At 36.7% G+C, this 17,718-nt stretch overlaps 1 protein-coding gene across 8 annotated transcripts in view; it reads right to left on the bottom strand.

Moving 5' to 3' along the window:
• Nucleotides 1-235: 235 nt before the first annotated feature.
• Nucleotides 236-17,718, bottom strand: part of LOC144956546 (oxysterol-binding protein-related protein 2-like) — a 60,043-nt gene continuing 42,560 nt past the window's right edge. For 7 of the 8 annotated variants that reach the window (XM_078887113.1, XM_078887111.1, XM_078887107.1 and 4 more), the window contains exons 5-14: nt 14,336-14,411; nt 12,914-13,048; nt 11,699-11,973; nt 10,318-10,396; nt 9,064-9,182; nt 8,587-8,698; nt 7,497-7,598; nt 6,477-6,600; nt 5,240-5,330; nt 236-3,382 (exon numbers count right to left, since the gene is read on the bottom strand). In XM_078887113.1, coding sequence (XP_078743239.1) covers nt 3,280-3,382; nt 5,240-5,330; nt 6,477-6,600; nt 7,497-7,598; nt 8,587-8,698; nt 9,064-9,182; nt 10,318-10,396; nt 11,699-11,973; nt 12,914-13,048; nt 14,336-14,411 — 1,216 coding nt within the window. In that variant the 3' untranslated portion in view covers nt 236-3,279. Of the gene's footprint in view, nt 3,383-5,239; nt 5,331-6,476; nt 6,601-7,496; nt 7,599-8,586; nt 8,699-9,063; nt 9,183-10,317; nt 10,397-11,698; nt 11,974-12,913; nt 13,049-14,335; nt 14,412-16,169; nt 17,461-17,718 lie in introns of those variants that run through there. The other variant, XM_078887106.1, reaches the window with a different exon arrangement.

Below are 17,718 nucleotides of genomic sequence, written 5' to 3'. Positions count from 1 at the left end.
TTTTTTTTTTTTGTTTTTCTTGCATTTCTTAAACATTTTTTTTTCAAAGCAACTTATTGGACAGTTTAAAACACCAGATCATTTTATCTATTCTCCTCAATAAAGACAAAGAATCAAGACGCGTCCAAGAAAACTTGAACATTTTTTGACAAAAAGATTAAGTTTATCCCATAGAGTTCAAACTGATATAATACCGATTAGAGACAACGGGTAACAAATGAGTCTTCAATTTCATGGGGAGGGGAGGGGGGGAGGGGGGATGAGGAGAGAGATTGAGCAGGTAGAGTTGCTGACCAAGAAAATCAACAACAACAACAACATAACAATACAATATCAACAATTTCACGGGAAAGAGGTAGAAATGGGAAAAGCTACCAGTGGAAAGAAAATAGAAACAAACGGGAAGAATTTCATTATTTACAAATCACAGAGATGGACGTGTTGTGTTTCGTGAAGAAAATAATATTTTTTTTACCCCTGTTCTATAACTTTTACCTCGACAACTAAAACTAAAACAAAAATCAAAAGTGATGACATCTGATGAATATTTTGTAAAAAGAAGAAGGAACGAAAAAGGTGTTCGTGTTATAGTCACGTTTGGGGAACAAGATTTTTTCAGTCAACCTAGAATAATGAGTATCCACAACAATAAATTCTGCAATAAAGATGCAACACAATGCAACACGATGCTTTAGAACCTAAATACCTCAATCTACAATTTACAAAAAGTTATGAGGACACTTTCCAATTACGATGAAACTGAGTTGGTAAAAATAATAAATTTCAATGTAAAAAAAAATAAATTTTTAAATAGAACAATCCACATCTTTGTTCTGTTTTTATTTGTTTTTAAGGTTTTACGGCGCTTGCAACACATTTAGGTCAAATCAGCGCCACTAAAAAGCTCTAGAATTACAATTAAAGCACCCAAGAAAAGGTGAGACAAAGGGGAATTTGTTCAAATAAGAAACAGGTGTAGATTTCAAGAGCACACCATCAAAGTACTTAGTTTGAGATCACCTAAAAGTCTCATCCAGACACAAGCACAGGTCTCCATTAAGAGGAATACATTCAAATGTTTTACAAATCATATATAATATAAACAAAACATAATACAGCGCATAACAGAGAGATGATTTACAATGAAAAAAAATATCATCTCCCAAAACTAACTATACATTTGAATGTTTCCCTCTCTGCCACGGGGGCATCCGGCCAGGAACAAAACAAAACCAAGTAATCTCATTCCAAGACAAAGACAGAAAGCAAGTTGGAAAATAGATATAGGGGGATAGAAGACACAGTAAGTAAGTGCCTCCCTGCCCATTATGGGAGGTCAGGAACCCCAGCCAGTATCCACATCTTTCTTTTCCTCTTTAGTTAGGGCTGCTGTGATAAAGATAATAAGATGACGAAAAAGAAGATGATGATGATGATGATGATGATGATGAATGCACAAGGGGAGATCTGAGGTTGATTTCTATGTTCAAAAAATTAATTTCTTATTTAAAAAGAAAACAATGGACGAAGTGAGGAACAGAAGTGATTGGAATGTGTGAATGTCAAGGTCACTCACGGCCATCGTCTGGATACCAAAGGTGAGAACGCCAACGTGATAAATCAAAGACACGATAAACAGTTTATATATTACGGTAACAACAATGAACAGAATGCAATATCAGGTAAGATAGAATCAAATACCATCGAGAGATGTAACTTTGCCTCAAGGGGAATTACTCTGTCTGTCTCAATGAATTTGGACAATTTGGAGTTAGAATCTCCTTGTTATTCTTACAGTTGTAAAGTCTTGACACTTTTTTTCATCAATGGAAATTGCCACAAAACTATATATATTCTCTAATTCTAATTTTGGCCCAAATCTTGAACAAAGTCAAAGTTATCACTCTAGGCAAGGTTACATCAGTTTCCACTACAAACAAACAAACAAACACACACACACACACACATTTATCTCTCTTAAATCTCTATTTATCTCTCTTTCTCTCCCTTTCTCTCGAGTGGCAGTAGCCATTAGGCTGTTCAAACAGAAACTTAAAACCTCGTACATGTATCAACCTGTACATTTATCAACCTGTACATTTATCAACCTGTACATGTATCAACCTGTACATTTATCAACCTGTACATGTATCAACCTGTACACATTTCCAAATTTCGCCTCCTTTGCAGCAATAATGAATCAGGACATCAAATCAATTCAATATAAAATGGTTGCAAGTTAAAATGAAAACGAGAATAATGAAATATAATTTTTTTTTGTGTGTGAAAAAAAAACAAAATAACTATATCAGTTACGCAGAAAGAAATTGGGTTTTATCAACAAGTCATTTAAACATGGACAAGAAAAACATGAATATTCATGAGTCTGATTCAAAGTCAGACATGTCAACCCTCTTGAGATCAAAACCATTATGAAAGGGTCAAGGTCGATTGGTGAGGGGAAAAAAGATGGATAGAAATTAATATAATTATAGCTTTGAAAAAAAAAATTAAAAAAAGAAAGAATTGGTATCAAAATTGAAATAATTCTGACTCAAAAACCTTTTCTTGGGCCAATAGGCCAGCCCATTTTTAACTCACTCAACCCTAACACCGACTATATCCGTAGTATACCCAGGGTTACTTTTACCCCATGCCTATTTATTACATTTTTCTAAGACAAATTAATGGCATAGTATCAAAGCTAATGTTTTTAATTTTTTGCATGTTAATGGTAGTTGGAAAAAACTATCTATGCACATGCTCATTTTTAATACATTTTTTTTGAAAAGTAGCAAAAATCTCTAGGATTGAGTGAGTTAATGGAGAGAGGTGGGTGGGCGGGTGGGTGGGTGGGGCATATTTTCTAAAGTCAAAGTGACACTGGACTGTTAAAAAAAAAAAAGATGTACAGTGTTTTTTTTTTATGAATATAAAACAGCTTTGAAAAAATAATGTTTTCTTCTTTAATTTCAAAGCTTGTTTTATTCACTTTGGTTCATATTTTGTATACGAACTTTCCAAAAAACGTTTTCATAATTCATTTATTATCCTAGATTTTATTGGGAAGACGAACATGTCTAAGCATTGAATTAGATGAAATCATAAATGAATGAAGAATTAAAATAAAATAACAATAATGAATAATAATCATCATCACCATCGTCATTATGATAAATAAATAAATAATTCATCAACACACAGACCTACTAATACACATCAATAAACGATTTTATCCTAGAGATTGGTAATGCAGCAACCAGCGGCGTGTCGTCGTCATCAAAATATATCTGGACACCGTTTCCATTGTCGTTCCCAGTACGAGGGGTCAAACGTCCATTCGTCCTTCTTGCTGACCGGGTGAGGTGACACCTTGAACCATCTGTGGAAAGAAAGAAAAATACAATGTTTTAATTATGTCCGTCCACCACGACATCAGAAGATATCATCACCTAGGCATTCCATCATCAACTAGGCATTCCATCATCAACTAGGCATTCCATCATCACCTAGGCATTCCTTCATCACCCAGGCATTCCATCATCACCTAGGCATTCCATCATCACCTAGGCATTCCATCATCAACTAGGCATTCCATCATCACCTAGGCATTCCATCATCAACTAGGCATTCCATCATCACCTAGGCTTTCCATCATCAACTAGGCATTCCATCATCACCTAGGCATTCCATCATCAACTAGGCATTCCTTCATCACCTAGGCATTCCATCATCGCCTAAGCATTCCATCATCAACTAGGCATTCCATAATCGCCCAGGCATTCCATCATCAACTAGGCATTCCATCATCGCCCAGGCATTCCATAATCGCCTAGGCATTCCATAATCGCCTAGGCATTCCATCATCGCCTAGGCATTCCATAATCGCCCAGGCATTCCATCATCAACTAGGCATTCCATCATCACCTAGGCATTCCATCATCATCTAGACATTCCTTCATCAACTTGGCATTCCATCATCGCCTAGGCATTCCTTCATCAACTAGGCATTCCATCATCAACTAGGCATTCCATCATCAACTTGGCATTCCATCATCACCTAGGCATTCCTTCATCAACTAGGCATTCCTTCATCACCTAGGCATTCCTTCATCACCTAGGCATTCCTTCATCACCTAGGCATTCCATCATCACCTAGGCATTCCATCATCACCTAGGCATTCCATCATCACCTAGGCATTCCATCATCACCCAGGCATTCCTTCATCACCTAGGCATTTCATCATCACCTAGACATTCCTTCATCACCTTGGCATTCCATCATCACCTAGGCATTCCACGAAGTGGTGAGTCGTCCTTCAGAGCCAATCGGCCCATGGAGCCGGAGTTTATCCCGGTTTCGATAGCGTGAAACGGACAATAGCAATTTCTTGCTACCCTTTGGATTGGATGCTAGTCTATCGCATAGTATTTTCCACCCGATCTAACAGACCCATCTACCTAATCACTGCTGGATGGACAGGTGGGGGGGGGGGGGGGGGGGGGGTGGGTCGGAAAAAATCTCGACTGCACCCGGGATCGATCTCGGTCCTTTTGCGAGTGAAGCGAGTGCTCTACCAACTGAGCTATCGGGGACCCCCCCCCCCCCCCCCCCATAGATAATTCATCAAACAAGATGTCTGATGTCAACAGGAATCACCTACGGTGTCCAAGTAAGCAAATTGAGTGTTAATATAATCTTTCCCAAGGAAAAAAATCGAAAGTGCCTAAAGCGCAGCTCGACCCCCGGACCTTCCGGGTCACAATGCAATGCCTTACCCACTCAGCCACTTCAGCCCTTGAGTGAGGATTTGTGTTGATTTAAATTAGATTAGATTTAGATCAGAACCACAAGATGATAGGCCAATCCCTGCCTGACAGGAAAACTGTCAAATCGTTTGTTTGTTTGTTTGTTTGTTTGTTTGTTTGACTATGTGGTCTTGTGGTATGACACTCGCTTTCGGATCGGAAGGTCCTGGGGTCGAGCCTCGCTCGGCGCATAGTTGAGTCCTTGGACTTGGAAAAGACTCTTTACTCACATTCCCTCACAGTTGACTCAGGTGTAAAATGAGTACCTGGCCGTTTACAGTGTTGTCTTTGTCCAAAAAAAATTGTAACATCGCCTAACAGGCGCCATGTACCATCATAAATGTTAAATGTTGCTGTTGGCCAGGGACCCCTTGTAAAGCACTTTGAGCACGTTTAGTGGATATTGCACTATATAAAATCTACGACTTACGTAGGTGTCCACTCCAGGCTCTTCTTCTTTCTCTCTTTTCTCTTGTCTCGTTGTTTTTCCTCCACTCGGTTCTTCTCTATGGCAGACCCGTCTATGGAAAGACATGCGACCAAAAAGGGGATTAATCAATGGACACATTGTTTGTTTTTAAGTGTTTTACGACGCTTGCAACACATTAACCCTCTCCTTACCACCCATAGAAAAATCGTCACATTTGTTACGATGCAACCAACAATTTACTTATTCTGAGTTCATTTCGTTATAGTTATAGCCATAAAAACTCGACATTTTGTTGCAGAACTCATTTTTCTGAACAAAATATAGAATATACTCGTTACTTATCTGTTTAAAAAATCTATTTTTGTGTTGGGTGAGTATAAAGTTTTGGGGTAAAATTCTAAAAATAGCTGGTAAAGAGAGAGTTAAGGTCATATCAGCGACAGTAAAAAGGGAGAAAATGGGGATAGTAAAAAGTTCTAGGACAATTAAAGCACAAAAGAAAAGGTAAGACAAAGGGGAATTGGTTCAAATAGGAAATGGATGGAGATTCCAAGAGCACACTATCAAAGTACTTAGTTTGAGATCACCTAAAAGTTTCACCCAGACACCAGCACAAGATCTTACTAAGAGGAATACACTCAAATGTTAACAAATCATGTGTTAAAAATAAAAAATAACAATAAACAACAGAGAGATGATTTACAAGGAAAAAAATATCATCTCCCAAAACAATAACTATACATTCGACTGTTTCCCTCCCAGCCAAGGACTCTGGCCAGGGTCAGGACAAAACCAAACAATCTCATTCCAAGACAAAGACAGAAAGCAATTGAAAAACAGGTACAGGGGGATAGAAGACACAGCAAGTACCTCCCTGCCCATTATGAGAGGTTGGAACCCCACCCAGAATAATAATAATAAAAATAATAATAAAAATAATAATAATAATGATGATGATGATGATGATGATGATGATGATGATGATGATGATGATGATGATGATGATGATGATGATGATGATGATGATGATATAATAATAATAATGATAATAATAATATATAAATAATAATAATAATAATAATAATAATAATAATAATAATAATAATAATAATAATAATAATAATAATAATAATAATAATAATAATAATAATAATGATAACAACAACAACAACAACAACAACAACAACAACAACAACAACAACAACAACAACCAAATGATAGATAGAAGAAATCTTACCGATATTTCCATCCTCCATGGATCGTATATCGGGTCGTAGCCTCGAGTCCGTCGGTGCCAGGAACTTTTCCATCCCAGGCACCAACTCGTTAAGGGACATCGAGAAGGCGGAGAATTGATAATACTGAGAGAAATGGGGGGGGGGGGGGAGAGGAGAGAATCGTGTCAATGTTGATAATCAGTTGTCCAAATCATTTGGGTAAATTTCAAAAGTTGTTGCTTTCAGGTATTTGTGTGTTTTAAATGGTTTTACAGCCCTTGCAACAAATGTAAGGTTATATCAGCGTCAGTAAAAAAAAAAAAAGGAAGAAAATGAGAGAGTGAATAGAAACTACTTTTGTTGTTATATTAAAAAATTAATCTCTTTCTTTTTTTTTTTTTTTGCCTTCTTAAAAAATTATTACTATTGTTTTGGTTTGGATTTTTTTTTTTTTTATATTATTTGCAAAATCTCGAAAATTTGCAAAAATTTGCAAACAAAAATTGCAGATTTTGGGGCCGCATTCACATGTTGCAATTACTTTAATTTTTATTTCATTTACTATAAATGCTTTATAAAATAAAGTCCTGTCCTGTTTTGTTGATTAAGGGGGAAACCAGAGCCGTCAATTTTATCTGTTTTTGTATATTAAATTGAAGCTTACATTCAATTTCACATTGTTATTTATTTCTTCGAGCAGCAACATTTACATATATAAAATAAAGGAAACATAATATTATTTTCATAATATTTATATAAATCCAATTTCTTTATGGATCAATATAAAGTTTATCTATTTATTTGATTATTTATTTACTTATTATTATTTATTTATTTACTGTGAATAAAATTTGATTAACACAAACATCAAAATATAACATTTTTATAATATTTATATAAAACCAATTTCTTGATGGACGAGTAAAGTTTATTTATATATTTGATTATTTATTTATTTCTTGCGAATGAAATTTGATGAATACAAACATCAAAAAAAAATAATAATAAAAAAGACGAAGACACAAACTAGAAGAACTTACATTTTTAGAATTCGCAGGCTTCGGATGAACCTGCCATATCAACCTTTGACCTTTGAGTTCAAGGTTGGAAGTTAAGGAAGTCTTAGAATCCTCCCTCTTTTCCTGAAACAGAGAGAGGGGGGGGGGGGGGGGGGGGGGGGGGAGGAAGAGGGAGTGGAGGGGGGGAGAGAGTATAAATGGGAGAAATATTACTTATAGTCATTATCTAAAGTGGTCTTTTACAGCCATAGAGTATAGACCCAAGGAGCCAGAGTTTATTATGAATACTATAGTCTGAAAAGGACAGTTACAATGTGTGGCTATGTAGTCTAGTGGTATGGCACTCGCTTTTGGATCGGAAGGCCCTGGGTTTGAGCCTCGCTCGGCGCATAGTTGAGTCCTTGGAAAAGGCTCTTTACTCACATTCTCTCACCGTACTCAGGTTTAAAATGAATACCTGGCCATTAACATGTTGTCTCTGTCAGAAAAATTGTAAATATCGCCTAAACGGCGTCATGTCTGGTTCTACATATTAAGTGTTGCTGTTGGTCAGGGACCCTTTGTAAAGCACTTTGAGCACATTTAGTGGATATTGCGCTATATAAATGCTCAAATTGCTTGTTACCCTTTTGATATCACGCTACTGTCTATTACAATGTACTTTCACCCAGATCTAACACAGACCCAGATACCCAATCACTGCTGGTGGACAGGGGGATGGGGGTTGGGTGGTCAGATAAAAAAACATGACTTCATACAATTCGATCTCGATTCCCTTCAGTGTGAGGCGAATGCTCTATTGAATCCTATTCTCTAGGTTGAAATTGTAATCAAGAAGTAGAAGCCACCAACAGTGATCCGACACTGTTTTATACATGCTTTGTCAGATCTTCATGATGAAGATGATGGTGATGATGATGAGGTCAATGATGAGATGGTGAAGATGGCAATGACCTCAATTATGAAAAAGATGATGGTGATGATGATGATCATAGCAATGAAGATGATGACAACGACGATTACGACAACAATTTAACACACTGATGACCAAAAAAAATAAAACCCCAAAAAAACCCAATAAAATAGTACCAAAAACTACCTGGCAACTCACCTTATGGCTTTTCCCCTTCCCTTCCATCTCCATCATCTGCCTCTCGTAACTGTCGGCATTGAGAGCGTACAAGGATTTCACCCAACTGCCATAAATGGCCACTTCTTTTTGTCTGTGGGGACATATTTATTACAGTGAATGACATAAACAGTCGGATGGTGAAAAGGTATGAACTGAGATATTGCCAAGTTTAGTTAGAAGTTCAATTTTTATCCAAAATGAATTCTTATCATAAATGATTAAATCAACCCATTTTGTACATCTTTGGGAAATATCAAAACTGAATTTCACTTCTAAATATTTTTAGAGCTATTCAAGTTGAAAAAGTATGAAATTTGAGAAAAGTTGCTGGATACCTTTCCCAAACATCTGACCATAACTTCATGAAAATTCACCCGATTTACTTCAAATAAAGATTAAAATGTTCGGGGAGCAAATTCTTTCAGAATATGCCCAAAATAAACACTTGTGACTTACTTGCCCCTGTAAACAAATCCCTCAATCTTGTGGATGTCCTTGCCAAACCAGCCCGATTGCTTAAAGTTGAGGACGGCTCGTATATTGGAGTTGTTGCAGGTGATCTCCATGGTCCCGTACTGTGGACGGGAAAGACGGACAGATGGCATTAGTGGAGAGGAGAAAAAGACAGAAAAACAGAAAGAAGTGCGGCTATGTGGTCTAGTGGTATGACATTCGCTTTCAGATTGGAAAGTTCTGGATTCGAGCCTCGCTCTGTGCATAGTTGAGTCCTCGGAAAAGGCTCTTTACTCACATTTTCACACCGTACTCAGGTGTAAAATGAGTACCTGGCTGTTAACAGCGTTGTCTATGTCTGAAACATTGTAATATCGCCAAACAGACATCATGTCTCGTTCTACATGTTAAGTGTTGATGTTGGTCAGGGACCCCTTGTAAAGCGCTTTGAGCACATTTAGTGGATATTGCGCTTTATAAAAAATTATCAGCCCCCAAAACTATACATTTGACTGTTTCGCTCTCAGCCAGGGTATCCGGCCAGGGCCAGGACAAAACCAAGTAGTCTCATTCCAAGACAAAGACAGAAAGCATGATGGAAAACAGATATAGGGGGATAGAAGACAGTAAGTGTATCCCTGCCCACTGTGGGAGGTCAGGAACCCCACCCAGATATAGGGGGATAGAAGACACAGTAAGTGCCTCCCTGCCCACTGTGGGAGGTCAGGAACCCCACCCAGATATAGGGGGATAAAAGACACAGTTAGTGACCTCCCTACCAACTATGGGAGGTCAGGAACCCCACCCAGGTTATGTTGTCTACATAACAAAATTGCTGACTATGACACGGGACTGTACTGGGAAAACTCTCAGTCCTGAATCAGTTATACATTCCACTTCCTGTGCGGATCGAAAGGTCCTGGGTTTGAGCCTCTCTCAGCGTATAGTTGATTGAGGCCTTGGAAAAGGCTCTTTAATCACATTCTCTGACAGAACTCAGGTGTAAAATGAGTACCTGTCCGTCAACAGCATTGTCTCAGTCAGTAAAAAAAATATTGTAATATTGCCTGCCTGTCATGTCTTGTTCTACACGTTTCCTGTTGCTGTTGGTCAGGGGTCCCCATTTGTAAAGTACTTTGAGCACGTTCAGTGGATATTGGGCTATATATAGAAAAAAGCCAAAGCTGAAAGCTCACTACCTCAAATCCCCCCCCCCCCCCCCCCCTCCCCCTCCCCAAAGGGCTGTATGTAACTCACGTGTTCCACCCACAAAGTTCCTACGATGATGTTATGAATACAACAGTTCACATTTGACCACGTATAGATCTCGTTGTAGCTGAAAAAACAAAACAAAAACAAAAACAAAAGATTAGCATGGTAGTGGATGGGATTTTAAAAATATGCTCAAAACAAATAAACACACAAACAAACAAAAAATTTAAAAAATAAAATAAATAATTGTTGTGACCAATCTATAAATAGATCATTACTTCCATATTCATTTGTAATCATTTCCATTTTTTCTCTTATTCATGACTGCAGACTTTATATTATTTTAATGTTAATATCTATCTTATCTTATCTTATCTTATCTTAATCTTCTATCTGTCTACCTATCTTATCTTATCTTATTCTATCTATCTTATCTTATCTTATTCTATCTATCTATCTATCTATCTATCTATCTATCTATCTATCTATCTATCTATCTATCTATCTATCTATCTATCTATCTATCTATCTATCTATCTATCTATCTATCTATCTATCTATCTATCTATCTATCTAATCTTATCTTATCTTATCTTATCTTATCTTATCTTATCTTATCTTATCTTATCTTATCTTATTCTATCTAACTATCTTATTCTATCTATCTATCTTATCTTATCTTATCGATCTTATCTTATCTTATTCTATCTATCTTATCTTATCTTCTTCTTCTTCCTTTGATTGCCCACAATCAATTGGTTGATTATTATGGCAAGTATGACACTGCTTTCTAATCTCTCTGTATTCCTTGTTTATAATCGTTAGTCTAAAATCAATTTCCATCTTATCTTATCTTATATATCTTATCTTATCTTATTCTATCTATCTATCTATCTTATCTTATCTTATATATCTATCTTATTTATCTTATCTTATCGATCTTATCTTATTCTATCTATCTTTCTGTCTTGTCTTGTCTTCTATCTATATTTCAAGTACAATTATGATCAACTTCTACAATATTGTTTCGAGCATTCGCTCTCAGGAAGTGAAAGTGAAAGCAGATTGTTGTGTTTATCGTACTTTTCGGCTTCGCGGTTTATGATGGTTCGTAATTACATAAAAGGAGTTTGTTTCTATGTCTGCATGAGGATGTTAGTTCATTTCTTCTGTTGAGTGTTGTCATGTTCGGTTTTGTGCTGATGAAGAATTTTTCTTCCAAGCAGAGGTTGCACATCTTAGAAGAAGGGGAGTACGACTGTGCTCTGGGGATGATTTTCCATGTAATGTTGTATTGTATGTTTTTTTTTCTTTGAGGTTCCAAATGTGTTCGCTTAGTGTAGTAAGAGAAAGTGAGAGATAGAGGGGGGAAAATATACAGAGAAAAATAAAGGCAGAGTCACACAATCCCACATCAAATCCCCACCTTTGCAAATCCAGTGTGATGACACCCTTAGGGTTGATGTCCACCGTTTTGCCCCAAAACTTGAGCTTGGGCGAGATGGACCCGCAGAAGGTGTAAGTCTGGCCTTCAGCGTGGAAGGCGGTGACGGGAGGATGATGGGAAACCTGCTCCCCGATGAATCGGAAGCCCAGATCGGGCCTGTCCAGTTCGTAGGTTTCACCGAGTAACGGGTTGAACGGCTTGCCGATCCGGTCCAGGTTAGAAGACAATGCGGAGACGGCAAATGCTGCCACGAGCTGTAGGATAATAATAATAATAATGATAATAATAATAATAATAATAATAATAATAATAATAATAATGATGATGATGATGATGAAGATGAAGATGAAGATGATGATGATGATGATGATGATTATGATAATAATAATAATAATAATAATAATAATAATAATGAGGCTCTTGGTGCTTTAAATTACATCAACACAAACAATATTTAAAGTACATGACATCCAAAAAGAAATGTCTTCCAAGGATTTCTTGAACACAGACAATGATTTGGATTCCTGAATACTTTGTGGAATGGTGTTCCATACAGACGGACCAAAATGAGAAAAGGACCTTATTCCCGACTTTAATACAAAAAACAAAACAAGATCCAGACCAGGTTAGAAGACAATAATGAAGCAACAAATGCTGTCACAAGGTGTAGAATAATACAAAAACAAAACAAAAATATTGAGCATTTATTTTTTTTTTAAATGAAAAAAAAAAATACCCTTTATTCATCCCCATGGGGAAATTTGTCTCTAGGGTCTATTCCAAGGGAAGACTGCAATTACCCAGGCGTCAGCCATAGTGCAGCGCCGCAAATTGAGCTAGGGCGAGGTGACACAGCGCAGCAGCGGGCGATCGACTCGATACCTTTTGGGTAGGCAGAAAAGACCGTACCACTGAGTTCAAAGCGCTCTACAAGGAGTCCCAAGCCAACAGCAATACTTAACATGTAGGACTAGACATGATGCCTGTTAGGCGATATCAGAATTTTTTTTCGGACAGAGACAATGCTGCTAACGGCCAGGTACTCATTTTTACACCTAAGTAGGGTGAGAAAATGTGAGTAAAGAGCCTTTTCCAAAGGACTCAACTATGCGCCGAGCGAGGCTCGAACTCAGGACCTTCCGATCCGAAAGCGAGAGTCACACCACAAGCCCACACAACCACTAAAACACTTACCGTCATCCGCTCAATGGGATCATCACAGGAGTTTGCCTTCTCGATGAGAGGGGCGTACGCCATGTACTCCGACAGTCGCTGGATGAAACTGAGGGGCTCGTTGAAAACGACTGGCATGGTTATCTTGGAGAGTTCCTGGTGGAACAAACATTCGGAAGAGACAATCTATTTCAATGGCCAAACCAAGATGTAAAGGCATTATGGGAAATAAACATGGGAAAAGGTGATGCGATGGATGCCGTCAGAATCTCACAGACAATTTTTTAATTTAAATGTTGACATCAGTGAATAATTTCATTTTGGTGCCGATGGTGTGACAAAAGGTGAAAAAGGAGGAACATTTGGACAAATTGTCTATAAATAACAATGTGACATTGAATGTAAGCTTCAATTTTAATATACGAAAACAGAAAAATGGACGTTTCAGGTTTCCCCTTTATCAACAAAACAGGATGAATGAAACACTACAGATGAATGAGATCATGTCGTTATCTCATTCGTCTGTAGTGTTTCATTCATCCTGTTTTGTTGATAAATTAGATAATGTCGTTACCTCATTCATCTGTAGTGTTTCACTCATCCTGTTTTCTTGATAAAGGGGAAACCCGAAACGTCCATTTTATCTGTTTTCTTATATTAAATTGAAGCTTACATTCCATTTCACATTGTGATTTATTTCTTCGAGCTTCGAGCAGCAACATTTACATGACAAATTGTCTGTCAGAGCCATTTTCCCTGCATTCATCCCCACCTTTAGGACAATTGAGATGATAAATTATCGTTGCATTTCGGCCAACTTTGCAAAGATCTCACACGGGCCAGACACCCAAAGGCACAATGTCGTCATGACCCAAAAACAGCAGTAACTATTGGATGATTGTATAACATAATTTAGATTTAGACATTTTTTCATTTCTTGTTTTTTTAATTATATTTCTTTTTTTACATAGTGCATTTATAAAGAGTTATCTCCCCTAATCGTGCTCAAAGCGCTTTACAACGGGGACCAAGCCAACAGCAACAATTAACAGGAAGGACAAGATAAGCCTATTACAATTTTCTTTTCTAACAAAGACAGCACCGTGTTAACAATCAGGTACTCATTTCATCATGCCTGAGTGAGTATGGTGAGAGAATGTGAGTAAAGAGAATTTTCCAAGGACTTAACAACGTGCAACTCAGAGTGGGACTCAAACCCTGGACCATCCAATCCAAAGGATCCCTTTGTCTTATTTCAATTGGGTCTTATTCAAAGGGTGGCAAGCAATTGCTATTGTCTGTTTATGCTATAGAAACCGGGACAACTACTTATGTGATTATTTGTTAATCTCTCTTTGAGGTAGCAAAAATTCCAACTCACAGCCCATAATTTGATGACATATTATTATACGACAAAGTGATAAGAGATAAAATAGTCCAAACCTTTCCTATGCATTGCTTGAGAATACTCCAAATACTAAAGTCATTTCGGGACAACATCGGGACAGGAAGACATGTTCTGGGAATCAAATAGAGAAGATGGTAAAGATTAGCACAATTACTTATTTTTTTAACTAATTAAGTGTATCTTTGTTTTAACCCTCTCCTCACCACCTACAGCAAAATCGTCACATTTGTTACGACACAATATACATTTCCCTTATTCAGATTTATTTTGTACATCACAAACTTTGAAGAATGATCTTTGTTTAATTAATAAGAACATAAGTTGTTTTGTAGAGAGATTGTTTGAGTTTTCAAAAAACAATTTTTCTGCTGGGTAAGCCAGACGCCATTTTTGGGAAAATACTTTAAAATGGTCGGTAAGGAGAGAGTTAAGGATATTAAGACATTTGTAACAATTTTAGGTCGTTTCTGTAACAGTAAAAAAAGAATGACAATGGGATAGTCAAAAGACTGTAGATTTAGAGTTTACCTATGGTGACGGCACCGATGGCTTCGAATCTCATTGAAAATGGCTCACTTAAATAATTACAAAATATCAATTAGCCATGAATGAATGAATGAATGAATGAATAGATATAAAAAAATAACTACAAAAATAAATACCTCAACAAATGAATAAATAAATATATAAATAAATAAAAAAACAAACCACCAATCTAAAATGAGGAAAATACCTCACAAGCAAAACAGATTTTACCGAATGTCATTCTTCATGATTCAAAAAACTTCCCCTTTTTTTTCCTCGTTGAAAGTTAACAGTGTAACAGCATGATCAACATTTTACATTTTATTACAATTTATATTAAATCATTCACAAGACACAACGATCGGATTGGGGTAGCTGGCGTATATACAAAGGGCTGCCCAATTTTTGAAAACTTTTACCTCATTCCAAAACATCTATTTTTAAGCATTCGCTTAAAACATATCTGTTTCGTCTTTACTAGATGGTATGAGAAGCAAGATAGGGCTGTCTGATTTGTGTTGTGTGTTGTATATGTGTGTGTGTGTGTGTGTGTGTGTGTGTGTGTGTGTATGCCCGTGTGTGTGAATGAGCATGTTTCAGCCAAATTAATTTGTAATTTTAGCGCTTAGAGTCTGGTTCTCGAAGTGATAGCGCTATATAAGTTTTCAGCATTATTATTATCAAATTTATCTAAAATACAATGTTGAAGCTTTAGGAAATAAATGACAATAAATCAAATGGAATGGACGTTTCAATTCAATGTAATTAACGAAGACAGATTATGTGGACGTTTTGGGCTTCCCCTTTGTCAGCAAAACTGCTGGGACAGGAAATTGGAGCTGTCTATTCGATGTCCCATCATTGTTTTGTTGACTTCATAACTCCAATCTCTAATCCCTTATTCCTCTTTAGGGTTTCATTCATTGCGTATTTCGTGCGGCTATGTGGCCTAGTGCTATGACACTCACTTTCTGATCGGAAGCTCTAAGGTTCTAGTCTCGCTCTGCGCATAGTTGAGTCCTTGGAAAGGTTCTTTACTCACATTCTCTCACCGTAGGTGTAAAATGAGTACTTGGCCATTAACAGCGGTCTATGTCGGAAAAAAAAATTGTAATATTGTCTAACAGGCGTCATGTCTCGTTCTACATGTTACGTGTTGCTGTTGTAAAGCACTTAGAACACATTTAGTGGATATTGCTCTATATAAAAGCTCATGTTCTATTGTTGACAAAGGGCTTGTCAACCTGAAACATCGACATTATCATTCTCTGTAAATACTTGAAGTTTTCATTCCATTTGGCTATTTTGTTATTTGACCAAATAATGACTGATGCGTTCAATCACCTTTTCGTGGGTCGATAAGGACAAGTCCACTCAAAGATTTTCCTATCCCGAATTTTACTGGTAGCCGCTTCATCCCGATCATTGCATTTTCTCCTGTCTTTTACCAGAAGATCATTGCAAAGGTTGTTGCTGATGGTTTTGATCATGGGGCCATTTTTGGATGCCAAGGGCCCGATTGTGAGGATGGTGGGGTCCTGGATCAGCTGTCGTAACTCTGGATGGCGGCTGGCAATCCATTGGAGGCGATTCTCCTCTAATGACGGTCTATCGACATTAGACATTTCCGTGGCGGGGGTTTTTTGGTTGTTTGTTTTGTTTTGTTCTTTTTTTTTTTCTTTTTTTTCTGTTGTTTTTTTTTTTTTTGTTTTTGTTTTTTGTTTTTTTTTGTTTTTTGTTTTTTGTTTTTGTTTTTTTTTTTTGGGGGGGGGGGGGGGTCTTAAACTTTTATTTTATATATCTTATTTGAAGATAGGCAATATCAATGTAACATTTTATTTGTGAGTCTAGACTGTTTGTTTTTATTTTAAACCGCCTATTTTCTTTCTTTTTTTTATTCTTTTGTTTCGACTTCAAATCCTAAATTTCCCCTATACATTCAGTAAATGGATTATTCATCATAAGATCATCCTTCCGTCATATTCCCAGTCGACCTCTGTATGATTATTGGACTTTGTGAAAGTTTGTTAAATCATCAAAATATATCTGAAATTTTTTTCAAAGCTGGTGAGAAGTTGATGATGATGATGAAAAGTATAAGAAATCATAAATAATGCTTAGTCATTTTGACCCTCAGATTTTCGAGAGGAATTTTTTTTTTTTTATTTCAATTTTGAGAATGATTTTCAGGCCACTTGTCCCTCGTGTCATCATTTTCAAACTGTGGGGTTTCCTACTTTGAAGTTGGTTTTATTTTCGCCTTCACTTCTATCCAAATATCTCTATTTGTTCATCAACAATTTGGTTTCTCACTTTGGAACTATCATTACACTTTGATTTTAGCTCACAATCGTATAAATAGCGAGTTTGGTGACAAATATAAACATCAGGAGTGAGGAGTTTATTTTATCGAAAATGAAGGCGAAGGGAGTCGATAGATGTTATTACAACAGTTTCATTCTGAACGATCACTTTATAAATTATTGACCATTGAAATCAGATCTCTACTTATCTTGAATCAAAGCAAATTACTTCAAGTTTTATATTTATATCTTTCTCGATGGGAAAAGCAGAAATACATTTTGAGCCGCTTGATTTACGCTTTGATTCCTATTGTAGCTTATGGTAAACAAACGTAAATTCGTTTCGGGTATGATCCAACTTTTGTATTAGTTACAAGTTACAAAAACAACAACTTAACATTACGATAACGATTGAAAATAAATTCCGCGAAAACTTGATCCGTTTTTCGAAATAATCGCAAAAGTTTCGTACTTGTGAAAGAAACAAGAAGAAAATGGGAGGGGGTGGGTGAAACGAAATAGTAAACGATTTTACAATAGAAAAAAAATAATAATAAAAATCTGATGAAAGAATGTGTTGTACTGTGTGA

This window comes from Berghia stephanieae, chromosome 11 (genome assembly GCF_034508935.2).
Source record: "Berghia stephanieae isolate SIO BIC M18660-M18661 chromosome 11, UCSD_Bste_1.3, whole genome shotgun sequence".
In the NCBI taxonomy this organism is placed as follows: Eukaryota; Metazoa; Mollusca; class Gastropoda; order Nudibranchia; family Aeolidiidae; genus Berghia; species Berghia stephanieae.
The sequence above is the reverse complement of the archived record's forward strand: the minus strand, read 5'-3'. Positions and strand labels throughout refer to the sequence as shown.